The sequence below is a fragment of the Dipodomys spectabilis genome, unplaced genomic scaffold (assembly GCF_019054845.1).
Source record: "Dipodomys spectabilis isolate Male_0828 unplaced genomic scaffold, ASM1905484v1 ptg000297l, whole genome shotgun sequence".
NCBI lineage: Eukaryota > Metazoa > Chordata > Mammalia > Rodentia > Heteromyidae > Dipodomys > Dipodomys spectabilis.
Genome location: NW_024870974.1, coordinates 14,719,704 through 14,738,614, shown reverse-complemented (window position 1 = coordinate 14,738,614; position 18,911 = coordinate 14,719,704). Strand labels below are relative to the sequence as shown.

General features: G+C 38.8%; 1 protein-coding gene and 1 pseudogene across 1 annotated transcript in view; one reads left to right on the top strand and one right to left on the bottom strand.

Annotated features, from left to right (window-relative positions):
• Nucleotides 1–9,425, top strand: part of Mnd1 (meiotic nuclear divisions 1) — a 41,969-nt gene extending 32,544 nt beyond the window's left edge. The window contains exons 7-8 of the mRNA XM_042701769.1: nucleotides 3,652–3,696; nucleotides 9,193–9,425. Of these exons, the coding sequence (XP_042557703.1) occupies nucleotides 3,652–3,696; nucleotides 9,193–9,299 (152 nt within the window). The 3' untranslated portion in view covers nucleotides 9,300–9,425. The remainder of the gene's footprint in view (nucleotides 1–3,651; nucleotides 3,697–9,192) is intronic.
• An 8,769-nt stretch (nucleotides 9,426–18,194) lies between these two features.
• LOC122127274 lies at nucleotides 18,195–18,334 on the bottom strand (annotated as a pseudogene).
• Between the last annotated feature and the right edge of the window lie 577 nt (nucleotides 18,335–18,911).

Sequence of the window (18,911 nt, the reverse complement as noted above, 5' to 3'; positions counted from 1 at the left end):
TTAGAGATAAAAGCCTTATTTTCTTTTTACTTTGTCAATCTGAGACTAGCTTGCACTACATAATGAGATCTCTGTCTCAGTAAAAACAAAAACTACAGTAGTGGACATGAAAAATTCACCAAGTGGTTAACAGAAGCTTAAACAAGTTGAAGAAAGAATCAGTAAATTGAATACAGTTCATGAAATTTCCAATCTGAGGAACAAGAACAAACAATGAGGATATTAAATGTTAATGTTTTATGTTAAACATCAAGAATGTTAATACGTACATAATGGAAGTTCCAGAAAGAGAGGAGAAAGAGGAGAATATATCTGAAGAAATAATGGCTATTCTCTAGCCCAGATTTAATGAAAAAACAGATACACATAGACATATCATAATCAAATAGTCTAAATATAAAGACAGGATCTTGAAAAAACAAGTTATCACTAACAAGGATTTTCAGTGAGAGTAACAGGTGTGTTTGTTTTTTTTTTCTCTGTCGCTGAGACAGTGTTCAAAGAGCAGGAAAAACAAGATCTATCAAGCAAGAATCCCATATCCAGAAACATTTTCCTTCAAAAATGAAGGGCAGCCAAGCACTAATGGCTCACACCTGTAATCCTTGCCACTCAGAATGCTGAGATCTGAGAATCACTGTTTGATGCCAACCTGGGGAGGAAAGACTAGGACTCTTAGCTCTAATTAACCAGTAAAAGGCCAGAAGTAGAGCTATGGCTCAAGTAGTACAGTGCCAACCCTAATCAGAGAGCTAAGGGACAGCACCCAGTCTCTGAGTGTAAGCCCCAGTACCAATTAAAAAAAAAAAAGGTAAAATTAAAATATTGCAAGGTAAACAGCAATCATTACAGACCTGTACATATGTATGTGTATATAGATATATAGATGTGTGTACTTGTATTTCCTCTTGCTTCCCTACTTGATTTAAGGAACAGCTTGCATAGTAATAATAACCTATAATCATGAGATCTCAATGTATAAAATAAGTTTGTGACAATAACAGTATAAATTGGAGTGTGGGTAATGGCTCTATAGGAGCAAAGTATTTCACTTCCAGAGACAAAAAAGAAAAAGAGAAGGAGTTGAACAGATGGTTCATGCCTATAATTCCAGCTACTTGGGAATTAAAAAACAGTCCAGATTATAAAAAAAACAGCGAGGCCCTATCTCAAAGAATAAGCAAGGTGGGCACAGTGGTGCCTTACTAATCCCAGCTATACAGGAGACAAGGTAATTGTTGGCAAGGTAATCATGTCTGAAGCTAGCCCAAGCCAAAAATGTGAGACTCTATGTGAAAGCTTATTACGAAAGAAAAGAATTTGGTGGTGGATAGCGCAACTGGTAGAACGCCTGCCTAACAAGCACAAGACCCTGAGTTCACATCCCAGCAGCCTTAAAAAAAAGTTGGAGAAGGAAGAGAAAGAAGGAGGAAGAAGTTGGGGATGGAGGAAGGGGATAATAGTACACTAAAAATATCCATTTTACACACAAAAAAGGCAATTAGAGGTATATATTACTTTGTCCCCAGATTAGGCCTTAGTATCTTGACTATGACATCAAAAGCAGAAGAAAACAAAAAAGTAGAAAAACACACACAAAATGGGAGAAATATTTGCATATTCTGTATTTGATAAGTAGACAAAGAAGTGTTATAACAATAACAGTAATGCAAATAACAATAAATAACAAATAATTTCATTTAAAAATACTCAGGATTTCAGCAAACTTTTTTCCAAGAAAACCTACACAAATGGCCAGTGAGCATACAAGTAAGATAGTCACTAGGGAAATGCAAGTCAAAACAACAGTGAAATGTTTCTTTATACTCATTAGGATAGATAAAATTTTTTAAAGGAAAATAAATATATATATGGAAAATAATAAATGGGTGATAATATGGAAAATGTGAAACCTTTATATTTCTAGATTGGTATTTTATAGGATTTATAAAATGATACCACCATTTTGGAAAAAGTTTATTTGTTCCCCCAGAATGATACATAATTACCAATGAGCCAGCAGTTCCATTCTTAGAGACCTGAAAGCATCTTCATACATACAAAAGTTATTAAATTATTCAGAGAAGTGGAAACAACCCAAATATCCATTAGCTAGTGACTAGATAAGCAGATTGTGGAATATAGATGTTGATGCATGCCAGAACATAAAGAAACCTTGAATGATAAAGGAAACATTGTGGTGCATGAAATATCCTATCCGCAGAAGGAAATCCATAGAGACAGAAAATAGATTAGTGGTTGAAGGGCTAGGGAATGTGTCATGACTGCTGATGGGTACAAGGGTTCCTTTTATGTGATGCAAATGTTCTGTAATTGGACTGAAGGCATGGCTGAAGTGATAGAGTACTTGCCTAACCAGCACAAGTGCTGAGTTCAAACCCCAGTACTGCTGAAAAAAAAAGTTAGTATGTTATGGAGTTAGATAATGATGATGATTATACAACCATGTGAATGTAATTTTTTAAAACCACTGCATATGTGTAAATTATATTTTAATCAAAAGATAAATGTCATTACAAGTAATACTTATGCCCAGTTGATCTGGGCAGTTTTATGCAGATTAAGCTGAAAGAAATACGTACAGGCACATTTAATCATGTATTTATTAATGTGTGTTTGCTTGTTTGTTTTGGTGTTTTGATATCTTGGCCCATGCTGGCCTCCTGAGTGCTAAGATTACAGGCATGCATTGCTACACTTGGTTATACACGTTTTAAAATATAAAGATGTAATTGTATACAGGGCTGGAAGCTAGCTCAAGTGGTAGGGCACTTGATTAGTATGTGTAATGACCCAGGATTAATCCTCTGTGTTGCAAAGAACCCCCACAAAACCAAGAACAAGAATGAACATTCTGTTCTTGACTAATGTAACTAAAAGATGGATGCCAATATCTCACACCTGTAATCCTAGCTAATCTAATCAATCAGGAGGGTAAGGTCTGACTGAGGATTACTGTTCAAAGTCAGCCTAGGCAGACAAAAAACCAAGAGACTTTTTTTTGGGTCCTGTCGTGGGCCCTGAACTCTGGGCCTGGGCACTGTCCCTCAGCTCTTCAGCTCAAGGCTTGCACTCTACTTCTTGAGCTACAGCGCCACTTTGGCTTTTTTCTTTTTGCTTATGTGGTGTTGAGGAATCGAACCCAGGGCCTCAGGCATGCAAGGCAAGCGCTCTCCCACTGAGCCACCTTCCCAGCCCCCCAAGAGACTCTTTATCTCCAATTACCCAGCAAAAAGTCAGAACTACAGGCATGGCCTAAGTGATAGAGCCAGAACCTTGATTGGAAACATCAAGTGAGAGTTCCAGGCTTGAGTTTAGTCCTCAGTACTGGCAGAAAGAAATAATAACTGCAGATATCTAAAATTTCTTTGGGAATTTGAGCAAGTTTGTAATATACAATGTTTCTCCACTATTTGAGCTTTTTAAAGGCGCCATAAGATATATAATAATAATAATATACATAATACATTGTGTACATATATAATTATGTATAATACATAATATATATTGTGCAGGTTTTACAAAAACTGTTCATGTGAAAACATTAATCTGTGGATAGCTGAATGTAATTTCATATATGTAAATATAATAATTATATATAATTTTATATATATATATAATTTCTTTCAGGTCAAGCAAATAAAGTAGCCAAAGAAGCTGCTAACAGATGGACTGGTATGTATTATAATTACACTGGGAAACTGTAGCTAAGCTTCTTCCACACTTAGTATGATGTAAAACTCAGATGGTTTGTGCCCACTTTGTTCACAAAAGGTCATTTTTAGCAGGGCACCAGTGACTCATACCTGGAATTCTAGCTACTTAAGAGACTGAGAACGGGAACAGAACAGCTTCAAGATAGCCCATGCAGGAAAGGTCATTTCTAGAAATGTATGTGCGTCACTTATGTTTTTTATACATTAAATGATTTCAGTTACTCAGGTTATTTTAAAAAATATTATTACGCATTTTGTGAAAGTATAAGATTTTGGTAAAATTGATGATTACTTCAAGTCTAACTTTAATGCATCTTTCTCCAAGACAAGCCACTTGAGCTAATTATTTAAGTTTCATATATATATACATGAAATATATTGTTGAAGTTTTACCTTTATTTTAGGTATTTAATTTTTGCTGGTCCTGGGGTTTGAACTCAGGTGCTGTTCCTGAGCTTTTGTTTTCAAGGATAGTACTCTAGCCACAGCTCACTTTCAGCTTTGTAGTTAATTGGAGATAAGAATTTCATGGACTTTCCTGACCAGGCTGGCTTCGAAAGGCAATCCTCAGATCTCAGCCTCCTGAGTAGCTAGAATTACAGATGTAAGCCACTGGCCCCCGACCTACCTTTATTTCAATGTAAAGTACACCTTTAGAAGTTTCATGACAACCCAAATGTTGTTCTCGAAATAATGGTAGCTAATGTTTATTGAGGACTGGTCATTTGTCACTGTAGTGTATGTCTGTGGCTCAATCTCATTTTATATCCTCAAAAATCTCGTGAGATAAAAATTATTATTTCTCATTGAGGCCAAGGCCACACGTGTGCTAGGCTGTAGAACAGGCATTATTAGAACCTTGCTTTTGTGATTTGAGTCCTAGCTCAGGAGCACCCACTGTGGGATGTTTTCTTCCCTGGGAGGCTGCTCTCATGTAAGTGCTGCACTGGACACATGCTGATCTACAAAGAGAAATTCCCAAAAATAGGAACTATGAAGGCTTTACATAGGCACCTTAGGTTTAGAAAGAGAAAGTAAGTAGAGATCACCGTGGTTTATTACAAGTTGGATGAATATGGTTCAAACCTACTGGAAGACTACATTGGTGTTTTCCAATATTTATTTATAAGACATGGTCATTAAATGGTTTTGCCCTGGTGAATACCTTCATTCATCCTCATTATGCTTCCGTGGGAGCTGGGTGAGATTGAGGTAGAGATGTTCAAGGCTTAGCGTGACTGTGTGTGTGTAGTGGAGATGATTAGTCACTGGGAGAACAGAGATTTGCATCAGCTCTTCCTGACACTGTCCAGGCCTGCGATCATGGAAATTGAAAGACACTTTCCTAGTCTATTTTAGAATTAAGAAAATTGGTGTGATCAACATAGTTGCTTGGCTCCTATAAAAATGATCATTTTATTTATAACAAATTGTTTCCTAAGTAATAAAATGCTTTAGTGGTAAGAACAGGGAAGGGTAAAAGGAGCAAATGAACATTAAAGAAAATAATGAAATGTGCCTTAATAAATAGAAATGGACATTAATTACAATGGTGTTGTATGGGTTCCAAAATAAACAAAATTTGGACTGACAAAAGAAGCAAGCAGCCTTTCAGTTAAAGAGAAGACAAGTGTCACCAGGTGACTTCCCCTGGGAATTGTTGAGCAAGCGCACCTGGCAGTGGAGCAGGCTGCAGGGGCATGGGTAGAGGGGACCTGAAGGACTCTGGAAGGAGTCCAAGCTGCGCTCCCACGTGAGTAGGTTCCCCGTGAGCCTCCGTGAACTGCTTCTCCTGTGTGCACCGAGGATACTGTGGAGCCCACATTTCAGGAGGAAATGAAGCAGCTCTTTTGCACAGTGCTGGACTCAAATAGTCTCCATCCTTGCTCCAGGTCACTGTAAATTCCAGTTGCTAAATAATTAGAAATTGTTTCCCAGTGCATCCTAAACTATCAAAATTCTAATTAAAAAGCCAGTTCAAAGAGCATTCCCCCCTGTTAGGAACTGCAAAAGAACCTGGAAGTGTTGGAAGCATGTGGAAGGAAGGTATTTTTAGATCCTCAGAGCAGCTGTTAGGAATAGTGTTTCCATGAGGAAAGGGGAGGGGAGGAGAGGAGAGAAGGAGAGAGGCGGGAGGGAGGAAGGGGAGAAGTGGGAGGAATAGAGACAGGAGGGGAGTAGTGGAGAAGGGAGGGGAGGAATGAAGAAGAGAAAGGGGGGGAGAGGAAAGGCGGGAGGAGAGAGGAGGGGTGAGAGAGGAGGGAGAAAGAAAAACATGAATGAAATCAGAAACATGCAGTTTGAAAGCACAGATAACCTCAGGAAACCTTCCTGTCTTCCAAACAAATAAAGAGAATGTGTCAACATTATTTATAGCTAAAAATTATTATATAACAATTAAGGATTAAGGTTTCTTTTTGCTTAACAAAGTCCTTAAAACGTTTCTAGGACTAAGAATACTTAATACCTTAATAATTCAGTATATCAGTTTTGCTGAATGACATATTCAAGGTACAATTCTAGAACTACCACATCTAAATGTTTGGTGATACTTTAAATATAATTAACAAATTATATCTTGTAAAATCTTACTTAACAAATTAACATAGTACGTGTTTTCTTTTTTCTTTTTTTAAAATTTTCTTCCAGTCATAGGGCTTGAACTCAGAACCTGGGCACTGTCCCTGAGTTTTTTTTACTCAAGTCTAGTGCTCTACCACTTTGAGCAACAGCTCTCCTGGTTTTCTGGGGTTGAATGAAGATGAGAGTCTCATGGACTTTCCTGCCCAGGTTGGCTTTGAATCGCAATCCTCAGATGTCAGTTTCCTGAGTAGCTAGGATTACAGGTGTGAGCCACCAGCGCCCGGCTTTCTTCTTTTTTTTTTTCTCTTGTGCTGTCCCCCATGCTGTCTCATACATTATTAACAAGTGCTATGCCACCAAGCCACACCCCAGCCTAAGAGTCTGGTGGTCTTTTTGCTTTTGGTTTTTGTTTTGCCAGTCTTAGGACTTGAACTGGTTCTGAGACTGTCCCTGAGCATTTGTGCTCAAGGCGAGCGCTCTACCACTTCCAGCTTTTTTGTGGATAATTGGAGATAAGAGTCTCATAGACTTTCTTGCCTAGGCTGGCTTGAAACCTGGGTCCTCAGATCTCAGCCTCCTAAGTAGCTAGGATTACAGGCATGAGTCACTAGTGCATGGCTTATTCTGGAGTTGTTGTTCTCTCTCTCTCTCTCTCTCTCTCTCTCTCTCACATAAACACATCATAATGAATGAGAGGATAGATGATGTTCTGAGGTCCTGCCGTAGACTCAGTGGAAGTGGTTTGCCCATCCTGTACCGAGGGATACCATTATGCAACAGTAACAGTAATTCTTAACGTTATTTCTTTAAAAGCAAAAGTATGTTTATCTTATAAAGTACAGTGATTCACGCATGTAAACCCTAACTACTTGGGAGGCTGAGATCCACGGATGATGGTTTTAGGACAGCCTGAGCCAAAACTTTTTAAAATCTTCTCCACCAATTAAAAAACAAAACCAAAAACTGGGTGTGGCGGCAAGCACCTGTGATCCCAGATGGGGCTATGCTCCTGTCTGGCCAGGGCAAATAACAGGACCCTATTCAAAAATAACCAAAGCAAAATGGCTGGAGGCAGTGGTTCAAGTAGTAGAGTTTGCCTGGCAAGGCTTTGAGTTCAAACCATAACCTCACCACCAAAAAAAATAACAACAACAAAAAAAACCCCACAGAATATTTTTCATCCATTTATAAAATTTTCTGTATAACAGGACTATTTGGTATAGAATGTGCTATCAAGACTGTAGATAAACATTGTCTAAAGGCTGGAAACAAAATGTTTAATCAACATCTTAGACTTGGTCCATTAGGCATTGTAGAAAGGCTCTTTGTTGGTCCTTTTGTTTTTAATCTTCATTTATCATATTTGAGTACTTACCATAAAATTGGCTCTTGTCCTCTTGAGAAACTCGTGGAATTCATTCCTTTACAGACTATGGAATAGCCCTTCCGTGGTGCCTGTTTTCTTCTTCCTGATGCAGGTTCGAGGTCATCTTCCTGTATCTTTCTCTACTGTAGCCCATAGCCTGTGCTTTTTCTTTCCTGAAACTGTTTACCGAGCCTGCCAGGCTAGCTCTGTGCTCTGTGCTCGCGCTTTCTGTAACACACTCACCTTCTTGGGATTGCTTTCTCTCCTTGTGGATCTCAGTGAGAAAGCATAGTTTCTTTATATTAGTTAATATCCGCAATATTCTCATTACCTGCTTCTGTAGCACGGGGCCCTCCATACATGCTTGGCTGTGATTGCCAGCAGTGTACTGACTGCAGGCACTCAGGCCATTGTTTTAGTATTCCTACTTGTTATAGAAGTTGAGATTCATCATAGTATCTATTGACAGACACTCCATAACACTTTTATCAAAAGAAAAGACACTGTTAGCACTGTTAGCACTGTTACTCTGAGACAGTAGTTTTCACTTTAGAAACAAAACTTAATATCAGAAATTTATTTATCACTGGGCACTGGTAGCTCACACCTGCAATCCTAGCTACTCAGGAAGATGAGATCTGAGGATCATGGTTAAAAGCCAGCCTGGGCAGACAAATCCATGAGACTTATCTCCAGCAAAAAGCCAGAAGTAAGGTGTGACTCAAGTGGTAAACTTGCCAGCCATGAGCAAAAAAGCCAATCAAGTACAGGAGGCCCTGAGTTTAAGCCACAAAACACACACACACACACACACACACACACACACACACACACACACTCATTCATGTGAAACTAAGATGAAAAAAAAATCCACCGTCATCCCTACTGCCCATGCTCAGTCATCTTTAGCACAGTGACTGCATACTTTAGTACTCTCTATACATAGGCTGGTGCCCTGCCCAATGAGTAGACACATTGGTTTTATTCTCTTCTGCACTAGGAATATCTTTGGCCAAATATCTTTGGATATAGTTTTCCCTTGAAATAAATTCCTATCAGTAGAGAAAACACATTTGGTATGGTACATTTTAAATTCCGCCCTCCTCCCCCCCACCCCCAGGGGATGCTAAGAACACATTTGTTCCTTCCTTGGTCTTACGAGAGGAGAACCCCTTTCTCTCCTCTTCATACCCTCTTCCTTACACTGTTCTGATGTCTGGAAGCCATTGCTCTGAGGGAGAAGAGAAAGAGTCTAGAGAGAATGTGTTCCTTTGGGAGCAGGAACAACCCTTAATTACTGAGTAAGAGTCTGGCCTTCCTGGTGGAAGTGTGGAAAAAACACTATTGACCTATCTGTAACTATTGCCACTATGTTAGAAGATAGAGATAACTTATTTTAATATGGCAAAAAGAAACAGAAGGAAGCAAAGATACAATGAAGATAATTAATTGTATTGGAAATGTTTTATAATTATGTTTTCAAAAATATTTCTCAATTTTTTACAGATAATATATTTGCAATAAAATCTTGGGCCAAAAGAAAATTTGGGTTTGAAGAAAGTAAAATTGACAAAACGTTTGGAATTCCAGAAGACTTTGACTACATAGACTAAAATATTTGATGGTGATGAAGAAACTATGAGCTAATGAGTATGTAAATGTTTAAATATTTTCTAATTGTACTGAATTGTGTAACTTTATCATTTTATTAATTTTAAATAAAGTATAAAATGAATGCATTCTTCATCCTTTCAATAGATTGAAAGCTGACTAGTAACAATATTTCTTTTTTTTTGGTCTGGTCGTGGGCTAGCGCTCCACCACTTGAGCCACAGCGCCACTTCCGGCTTTTTGCTTTTTGCTTATGTGGTACTGAGGAATCGAACCCAGGGCCTCATGCATGCAAAGCAAGCACTCTACCACTGAGCCACCTTCCTAGCCCCACTGGTAACAATATTTCTATAGCACTCATCTAACTAGGACAGAACGAGTAGCCATCCTGCAGGTTTGCAAATGAGTTTTAAAGACCAAAACCACGATAACAAAACAGTTTTAAGTTCCATTCAACTATTAAATATTTGAAGGCTCTGTTGTACAGATGTGTGCATATATGCATGAACATGCATGCACACAGAAATAACTTTTAAAACCCTAACTCCTTTACTGTTTCTCAACTTTCAGTGGAAAATTATTTGGTTGATATTCAGTATGCTACACCATCTTTTCCAAATTTTACAACAAAGAAAACTCACACAAATTGGTGTTCCTCAAATTTAGAGTTAAGACATGCAGGCTACTTTCTTTTTTTTGTTTTTGTTTTTTGTGCCAGTCCCGAGGCTTGAACTCAGGCCCTAGGCCCTGTCCCTTGAGCTATTATGCTCAAGGCTAGCCCTCTACCACTTGAGCCATAGCTCCACTTCTGGCTTTTTGGTAGTTAATTGGAGTTAAGAGTCTCACTGACTTTCCTGCCTGGGCTGGCTTTGAATCCTGAGATTCTTAGATCTCAGTCTCCTGAATAGCCAGGATTACAGATGTGAGCCATTGGTGCATAGCTGACTACTAACTTTAGAAGTTTTGATTCCTTTCTATTGGAAAGAGAAGCATAGGCACTTTGTGCTGATTTATGCATTTGTATAAGATGATATATTTGTACAGCAAACATCTGATTATATAGAAATTCTGAAACTTACAGGAATACATTTAAAATAATGTATTCTATCTATATACTTTTTATCAGGTCAACTTAGCCATTTGGAATATTTACAGGTACTCTAAGATAAATTAAAGAAAAAAATTAGTAATATGATAATGCCTTTTAACCACATGGCTTAACTGTTTTCTTCCTGTGCCCAGTTCTGATATTCTTTAAATGACTTGAATGTAATGGTCTGTATGTCTGAAATGACCCAAATGGCATCCAAAGTGTTTGCTAGTGAATCTGGCCTTTGTATTGTTGGGACTTGATCTGGGCCTACTTAATCACTTCCTGGCATGGGCAGGCACAAATTGGTCCATCTTTGTTTGTTCTTGGGGCCAGTTTATGTTGCCTTAGGGCAGCAGCTCCTCTCACAGGAGAAAGTATTTGATGTAAGGAACAGAGGATCAAAGATAGAAGTAACCCACCATAAGTTTTCTCCTAAAACACTCATTGTAAGAATTCTAAAATTTCTCAGGCCCAGTTTGCTGTTCAGTAAATAGCAAACAAAGCTTCCTTGTTTAGGAAGACAGAATATGTGTTCAAAAAAGAAGCCATTTCTCATAGTTCCTGAAAGATACTGCTTTGTAAGTCTTTTAGGCAACTTTTTAAGCTGTTGGGTCTTTGCTTTATGAGACTAGCAGAGAACGAGATGGAGGCTGTCTGTACGTGAGTAACTGGGGAGTACAGCACCTTCCTCAGTCCAGTGTCTGCTGGGAGGGAAGGAGAAGCCTACTGGTATGGTGAAAATACTTCCACCAGTCAGCTTCAGATTCCCAATGTGATGACAGTGTAGAAAAGGACTACCCTGCAGATGCAGTCCATTTAATCTCAGGGGCATAGGTAATAAAGTCCATTGTACATTATACTACCCCATCTGTTAGGAAGGGTGACTTGCCTACTGTATCATTTTGCTTCATCTTGAAGGACTGCTTTTGAGTTTCCCGTTGCCTAAAATTAGAGATACTAAGAGGACCAGGGTAATTGGTCCAGCCAAACTCTATGTAATCTTTAGGTGTTGGGCTGCTTTTATTGTTATTATTACTATTTTATTTTTGTAGGTGGTGGGGCCTGGGCACCATTGTTGTGCTCTTTTGCTCAAGGGTGATGATCTAGCACTTTGAGCCATTGCTCCACTTCTGATTTTCTGGTGGTTTATTGAAGATAAGAGTCATGGACTTTCTTGCCCAGGCTGGCTTTGAACCATAATCCTCTGATCTCAGCCTCCTTGAATCTAGGATTACAGGCATGAGCCACCAGTGCCCAGACCTACAATCATTACAAGTGATCTAGAGCCAAATAATTTAGTAAGCTATGCTGTAATTGACAGTCATAAAAGCTGTATAGTAAACTTTTTAGTTTTTTATTTTTTGTCAGTCGTGGGGCTTGAACTCTGGGCTTGGATGCTGACCCTCAGCTCTTCAGCTCAAGGCTAGCACTCTACCACTTGCGCTACAGCACCACTTCCACTTTTTTTTCTTTTAACCAACCTCTCTCTATTTTTTAGGTCTCAGATTCCATCTGGTCTCATTTTGGGGGAGGGGGGGGCAGAGAAGAGGATGATCCTGGGGCTTGAACTCAGGGCACTGTGCACTGTGCCTGAAGTAGCACTTGAGCCACAGTTTCACTTCTAGCTTTTTGCTGGTTAATTGGAGATAAGAATTTCATGGACTTTCCTGATCCAGCTGGCTTTGAACCGTCATCTTTAGATCAGCCTCCTGAGTAGCTAGGATTACAGGTGTGAACTACTGGTGCCTGGCTATCCTAATTTAAGAGATCTAAATAAGGTTTTACACTATCCTGGTAAGTTTTACAATTGTCTAAGGTCCTAAAAATCCCTGAAAAGGTTTTTCTGAAGTTGAGCCAAGACCAAAGCATATCATACTGGGTGAAGTGAATATGACTTTCTTTGAGATTGGCACCTCATTAGTCTAATTGGATTATAAATTCTTGGCCTGTCTCAGAAATTATGCTTACTTTATCAAATACAATTCTCTTTAGAGGATTATAAAAGGAAAAAAATACAACTGGCAGCCCCAAAGCAAAAACCACCCTGAGTAATTCCTGAGTAGAAAGTATAAATTGTGGGCTGGGGAGGTGGCTCAGTGGTAGAGTGCTTGCCTTGCATGCATGAGGCCCTGGGTTCGATTCCTCAGCACCACATAAGCAAAAAGAAAAAAGCCGGAAGTGGCACTGTGGCTCAAGTGGTAGAGCACTAGCCTTGAGCTGAAGAGCTGAGGGACAGCGCCCAGGCCCAGAGTTCAGGCCCCACGACCAGACCCCCCCCCCCCCCCCCGAAAAAAAAAAAGAAAAGAAAGTATAAATTGTAAATCTATGAGTACTGCTTTTGGAGAATGGTCTCAAGTGAAATATCAAGAACTTTATCAGATACTATGATGTATTTTGTAAAAGCAGCTAGTATGTGATAGGTAGGAAGGACTGTTCTCAAAATTGTACCTAAATTGATTTTCAGAATCTGTTTCCTAGATACTGTTTACGTGTCAGAAGGGAAACACACTGCCTTATGAAATGACTCCCTAAAGAGAATTTATGTCTGTTGTACTTGTCCTAGTCTGATAGAAAAGAAATTGTAAGGTAGAAATAATACTATGTGATTGTCTTCTAAAGTATTCATAGGTAAATCTCAAGATTAATGGTTTCTGTTAATCACAGCTGGCAAGCTATCACCCCAAAGACCAAAGCCTACAAGGGTAATGTATTGAAATCTTTTTTTTTTGGGTCCGGTCGTGGGGCCTGAACTCTGGGCCTGGGTGCTGTCCCTCAGATTCTTCAGCTCAAGGCTAGCACTCTACCACTTGAGCCACAGAGCCACTTCCGGCTTTTTTCTTTTTGCTTGCATGGTGCTGAGGAATCGAACCCAGGGCCTCATGAATGCAAGGCAAGCACTCTACCACTGAGCCACCTTCCCAGTCCCTGTATTGAGATCTTGAACTAAGGGCCACCCACTTGCAAAGTAAGTGCTCTACCGCTTTAAACTATATCCTCAGGCCCTTTTTGCTTTAATTGTTTTTGTCCGGACCAGGCTTGGGTCTCCATTCTTGTGTATACTACCACACCTGGATTGTTGTTTGAGATAGGGTCTTGCTAACTTTTTGCCAAAGCTGACCGTCAACTGGGATCTTCCTACTTCTGCTTCCAAATAGCTGACATTACAGGCACATTATTAATGATGTAAAAATAAATAAATGAAAATATGGAACACAAATTACATTTGTATAGCCTGCAAAGTGAAAAACTATTTTCTATCTGACCCTTAGCAGAAAAAGTTTGCCCCCAAAGGTCAGAAATGGACAGCCTATGGGCTAGATATGATATGCAAGATGCCTTTTATTTTGCCTAAACTGTGTTGTTATTTTTAATTTTAATTAATTGTCAACATATTCAAACTGAAACATGTCACAAGAAAATTAAGAATTTTCAGCTTTGATTAAGCAAGCCTACGTCTTTCTCCTACCTGGCTGAGAGGAGAATAGAGTAGCTCAGTAAGATGGTAAGGTAGGAAATTCATTCATTGGAGAAACACAAGCAATATAGCTTTCTTACTTAAGTCACAGTTTTGTTCCAGGCTGACAAATTGATTTGAGAGTGAATATTAGTTTCAGTTCCAGGGGAAAGTCTTTGGTATCAGTTGGTATTCAGTTTATAAACTGACTTGGAGCAGGGCACCTGTGGCTCACACCTATAAGTAATCCTAGCTACTTAGGAGGCTAAGATCTGAGGATTACAGTTCAAAGCCAGCCTCTGAGATCAAATCTGAGAGGGTTACAAGCATGAGATACTAGCAGTTAGCCCTCAAGGGGGTTTCTCTTCCATTTCATTTTCTAGGTACTATTGATTTTGCATACTTACATTTGTGATGTTGACAATTGAACACGCTAGGCAAGCACTCAACCACAGACAGGGCTGGTCCTAGTCCATTTTCTGTTGCTATACCTTTACAAGTTACAAAGCACAAGTTTATCTAGCTTGTGATTCTAGAGGCTGGGAGAAGGCATTGCACACTCATTATCTGGGGATGCCCTCTTGCTGCATCATTACATGGTGGATGGCATCCCATTGGGGCAGCAGGTATATTGTTGGGATCTCTTTGGTTGTACTGGGAATTGAACCCAAGGCCTTGCATTTCCTAGGCAAGCAGTCTATCACTTGAGCTATGCCCCAGCCCATTTTTTATTTTGTTTGTATGTATATTTATTTCTTAATGATACATTCCTGGTATCAATCCCTTTTGTTGTGATGAATTGTTTTCTTACTCTGGTTTTGGAATCTATTTGCTAATAGACATTAACATTCATAAGTGATCATAATCTGTTATTTTTCCTTTTGTACTGTCTTTACAAATTTAGAATCGATGTTATACTTGCTTCATCAACTTATTGGCAGGTTTTCTGTCATGTCATGTGCTTTGAAATAGTTTAACAATATTGGCATTGTTTTGTTTCTAAAGATACTCAGCTATTAGCCAGGTGTTGGTGGCTCATGCCTGTTTATCCTAGCTACTCTGGAGGCTGAGATCTGAGGATCATGATTTGGAGTCAGCCTGGGCTGGAAAGTATATGTGAGACTCTTATCTCCAATTACCTACCCAAAAGCCAGAAGTAAAGCAGTAGTGAGAACTAGCCTTGAGCAAAAGAAGCTCAGGGACAGCACCCAGGCCCCGAGCTCAAGCCCCAGGACTATCCCCTCCTCCCCAGCCTCCACCCTCCAAAAAGAGATAGTCAACTATAATTTGAAAACAATTTACATCATTCTGTATGTATATATTGGTCAACAGGATTTTTTTGTTTTCTTTCGTTTAAACTGGACATCTGTATGTGTCAATGCATAGATTTACTTCCCTTGTCTTATTATCTAGTACTTTTTTATAGTATACATGTAAACATACAGTTTATTTAGCCAAGATGGTGGACATTTGGTTTGTCTTCCATTTATTTTTATTTCAGACAGTATTTTCACAGAACACTTCTGAACATATCTGTTGACACATTTGTGAGACTTCTGAGAATGAATTTCTTGACAAAAAGACCTTTTTCCTGAAGAACTAATCTTCTAAAAACATAAGAAATAGAATGAAGCTGGGTGCTGGAGGCTTATGCCTGTTTTCTTAGCCACTCAGGAGGCTGAGTCTTGGAGAATCATCGTTCAAAACCACATGGGCAGCAAAATCAGTGAGAACTTTATCTCTGATTAGCCACTAAAATGCTGTACTGGAAGCATGGCTCCAGTGGTAGAGCACCAGCCAAGAACAAACAGCCCAGCAAAAGTGTATAGCTGTTCTGTATTAGAACAAAAAATGAAAAGAAGCAAAACTGAATGTTATAGAAAAGAAGAAGGAGAGTGTGCTCGGGGGGAGGTCTTTTGAAATTATCTTTTCCTTGAAAAAGCATTTTTTGTTTGAAAGATTTATATATAAAATTAGAACTATTATGTAACTATCTGGACATTCATTATCAAAAACAGACACTGCCTTTTAGCTGGAGTTTATTCATGAAAAAGTAAACTTGTAATGAAAGTACACAGGTCTTTTGGTTAAAGATTAACTTTGAAAAATTCAAGCTGAACACTGTAGAAAAATGTCTTTGAAATATACCTTAGCAGCGAGGAGGCTGGTTTGGATAGAGAGGGTGACTTCTTTTGCAAGCCTGAACTTGGAAGGCATCAAGTTGCTCATAACATTTTGAAAAGTAACTATGGGAACTTTGAACTCATTGAAACTGAACAGATGCATACCTTTTTTTTTTTTTTTTGGTCTAGTGGTGAGTGTGACGGTGTTTAAGTAGTCTGCTTCTTGCCTGCACGTGTGTCCCAAGCTGTGTGAATTTTGCAGATCCACCCCTGACAATTTACTGTGCACAGTGAGTTTCCATTAGAGCTGATTTGGTTTAGTTCCTAGTTCAACTGGAACAAGTAGTTTGGCTTTATAAGTACCCTAATAAAATCAGTCTTTATGTACAAGATTTCAAAGGATCTGCTTGTTTTTAACAGATAAAAATTCCTTTTTAAAAATATGTATAATTGTACTTCCCCTTAATGGATCCAGACAAGTAACTTCTTTTTTGGGCCAGTGTCAACATTTGATGTAGCCCAGCTTCAGGAAATAAAGTGCCTTGACATCACAATTATTTAAAATAACCATAATGGAGTGTCTGAGAGGTTGCTTAGCCTTTCTTTGCATGGACAGAATATTTAGGAGCTGGGACAGCCATATTATGTTGCCATGTTAACTATGTAATAATAAGATTATTTTAGGAGTAAGGTGGTAATGTTGGAATTACATATATTTTAAAGGGGCAAAAAGCCTCCCTACAGGACAGAAGCTTCTAGGGGACTTGCTGATATTTCATCTCTGTAAACCCAAAGCACCATATAGTATTGGATATAAAAAAAAAGTATGGCTTCATAATTTCCAGACTTAAACAGAGTCTCACCATTGCTTATCAGTGCTTTTGCTTTAATGTAAGTTATACCTGGCCATGTTCCAGAGGCTGTCCAGCAGCTGTTGCTATTCAGGCAGCTTTCCTCTCAGTTATCACAACTGCTGCAAACATTTGCCACTCAGCCTTCTTCATTCAGCTACATATTTTTTCTTTTTCTTTTTTTGTGCCAGTACTGGGGCTTGAACTCAGGGCTTGGGCATTGTCCTCAGCCTTTTGACTCAAGGCCAGTGCTCTACCCCCGTGAGCCACTGCTCCATTTCCAGCTTCTTGGTAGTTGAGAACAGTCTCAGAAACTTTCCTGTTCTGGCTGACTTCAAACTGTGATCCTCAGATCTTCAGATCCTCAGATCTCAGCCTCCAGGGTAGCTAGGCCTACAGGTATGAGCCACTTGCATTTATTTCCACATTCTTGGTTTATTGTATTTAGGGTTTTTTTTGATGTTTTAATTTGATCCATTCAGGCCAAACTTTCCTCTTTTGCCAGTTACTCTCCTCACAGAAAGAGAGCTTGCTATGTGTTTCTCCTCTGTAATTTCATCTTTTGATTGGCTGGTCATTCTTATACGTCTTCACAGTATCTCACTGAACTGTGTTACTGGACATAAAAAAAAAGTGCCATTCCTTCCTTTGGGTCCTATGGATTAGCAAAATTGTTCATATCATTCCTTTTACAGGTTATTCACATTCATTTGGCCATCCTTTCTCTCCAGTTGTTCAGTTATTTGATTCTCAATTTCATGTCTCACATTTGCCAGACATTGTAAGACATAATGAATGTTATGATCTTTACCTCAAAGAATTCACAATCAAGTAGATGAGGCAGATGCATAGTAAATGATTATAAACTATGAAGCCAGGGAGAGCTGTGAGTCAGATGTCCTGCAGCCCTAAACTAAAATATCCATTTAGACCCATTGTAGGGTTTGGATCTGTAGATACAAAATTGATCCTGCTGAATCCACCTTAGGAAGTTTATCTTTCTGTTTTATACTTGATATTTATCTAGTTAAAGCACACTTAGGTTGTTTTCTTTTCTTTTTTTAATGCCATACTGGATCTTGTACTCAGGGCCTGGATACTCTTAGTTTTTGTGTTTTTTGTTTTAACTCAGGGCTGACACTCTACCTCTTGAGCCACAGCTCCACTTCCAGTATTTTAATGGTGGTTAGCTTCAAACCACGATCCTCAGATTTCAACTTCCTGAATAGGTAGGATTATAGGCATGGACTACCAATGCCCAGCTTAAGCACACTTTTTTTTGTTGTTGTTCTTTTGTCTTGCTTTTACATCAGGTTGCTCACTCAGAGCAACCTGTGTGAGTTACAAACCCTCAAAGTGCCAACTATTGTAGGAATCATATTCCTTCTTACATGTACCAAAATCTCACACTAGCAATGAGTCCTGGGTTGCAAAAGAGGGTATACTGTTTGCACCTGCCTGTAACACACTTTGTTTTTAAGAAATGTAAACATTTAAAATATTAAAAATAAATACAGATAAAGTAACTTATTTTCCAAAAAAAATTTAGGCCCTATGCTATGCTACCTCTTAATAAAGGGAGAAATAAAGATCTTTGTTTATAATCATTGGTCTGCTCTCAAGAAAAAAACTGAAAGGTTACACAAGAAAATTAATACTTTTGTGTGAAGGGGATTTTAAAGTTTTCACTATATAACTGTGTTCAAAAGACAAAATTATCATGAAATTTTGGAGGACTCTGCACCTTTTATTTCCAATTTTCCAGCTTCCCCTTTTTTCCAACATCAAACAGCTCACATTAGTCCCATCTCTTAATTGAAGAATCATTTGCACACTGGTGTTTTGCATCTGAACTCTTCCTCAGGTGCACCCTCTATTGAAACCAATCTCCAGCTTGAGTCTAGCAGCCTGTAGACTTTCTGTAGTAATGCCATCCCCCAGGGACCTCCCTCTCTAGCTCTGATCTTAGTAACAGTTTAAGGTATATTCATTCTTTTGGTCCTCCTCCCTGCGTCATCTAATAGAAGTCAATATGTCTTTTTTAGGGGAGGAAAATAGCATACATTTATAATAGAGATTTCAGTTTGACATTT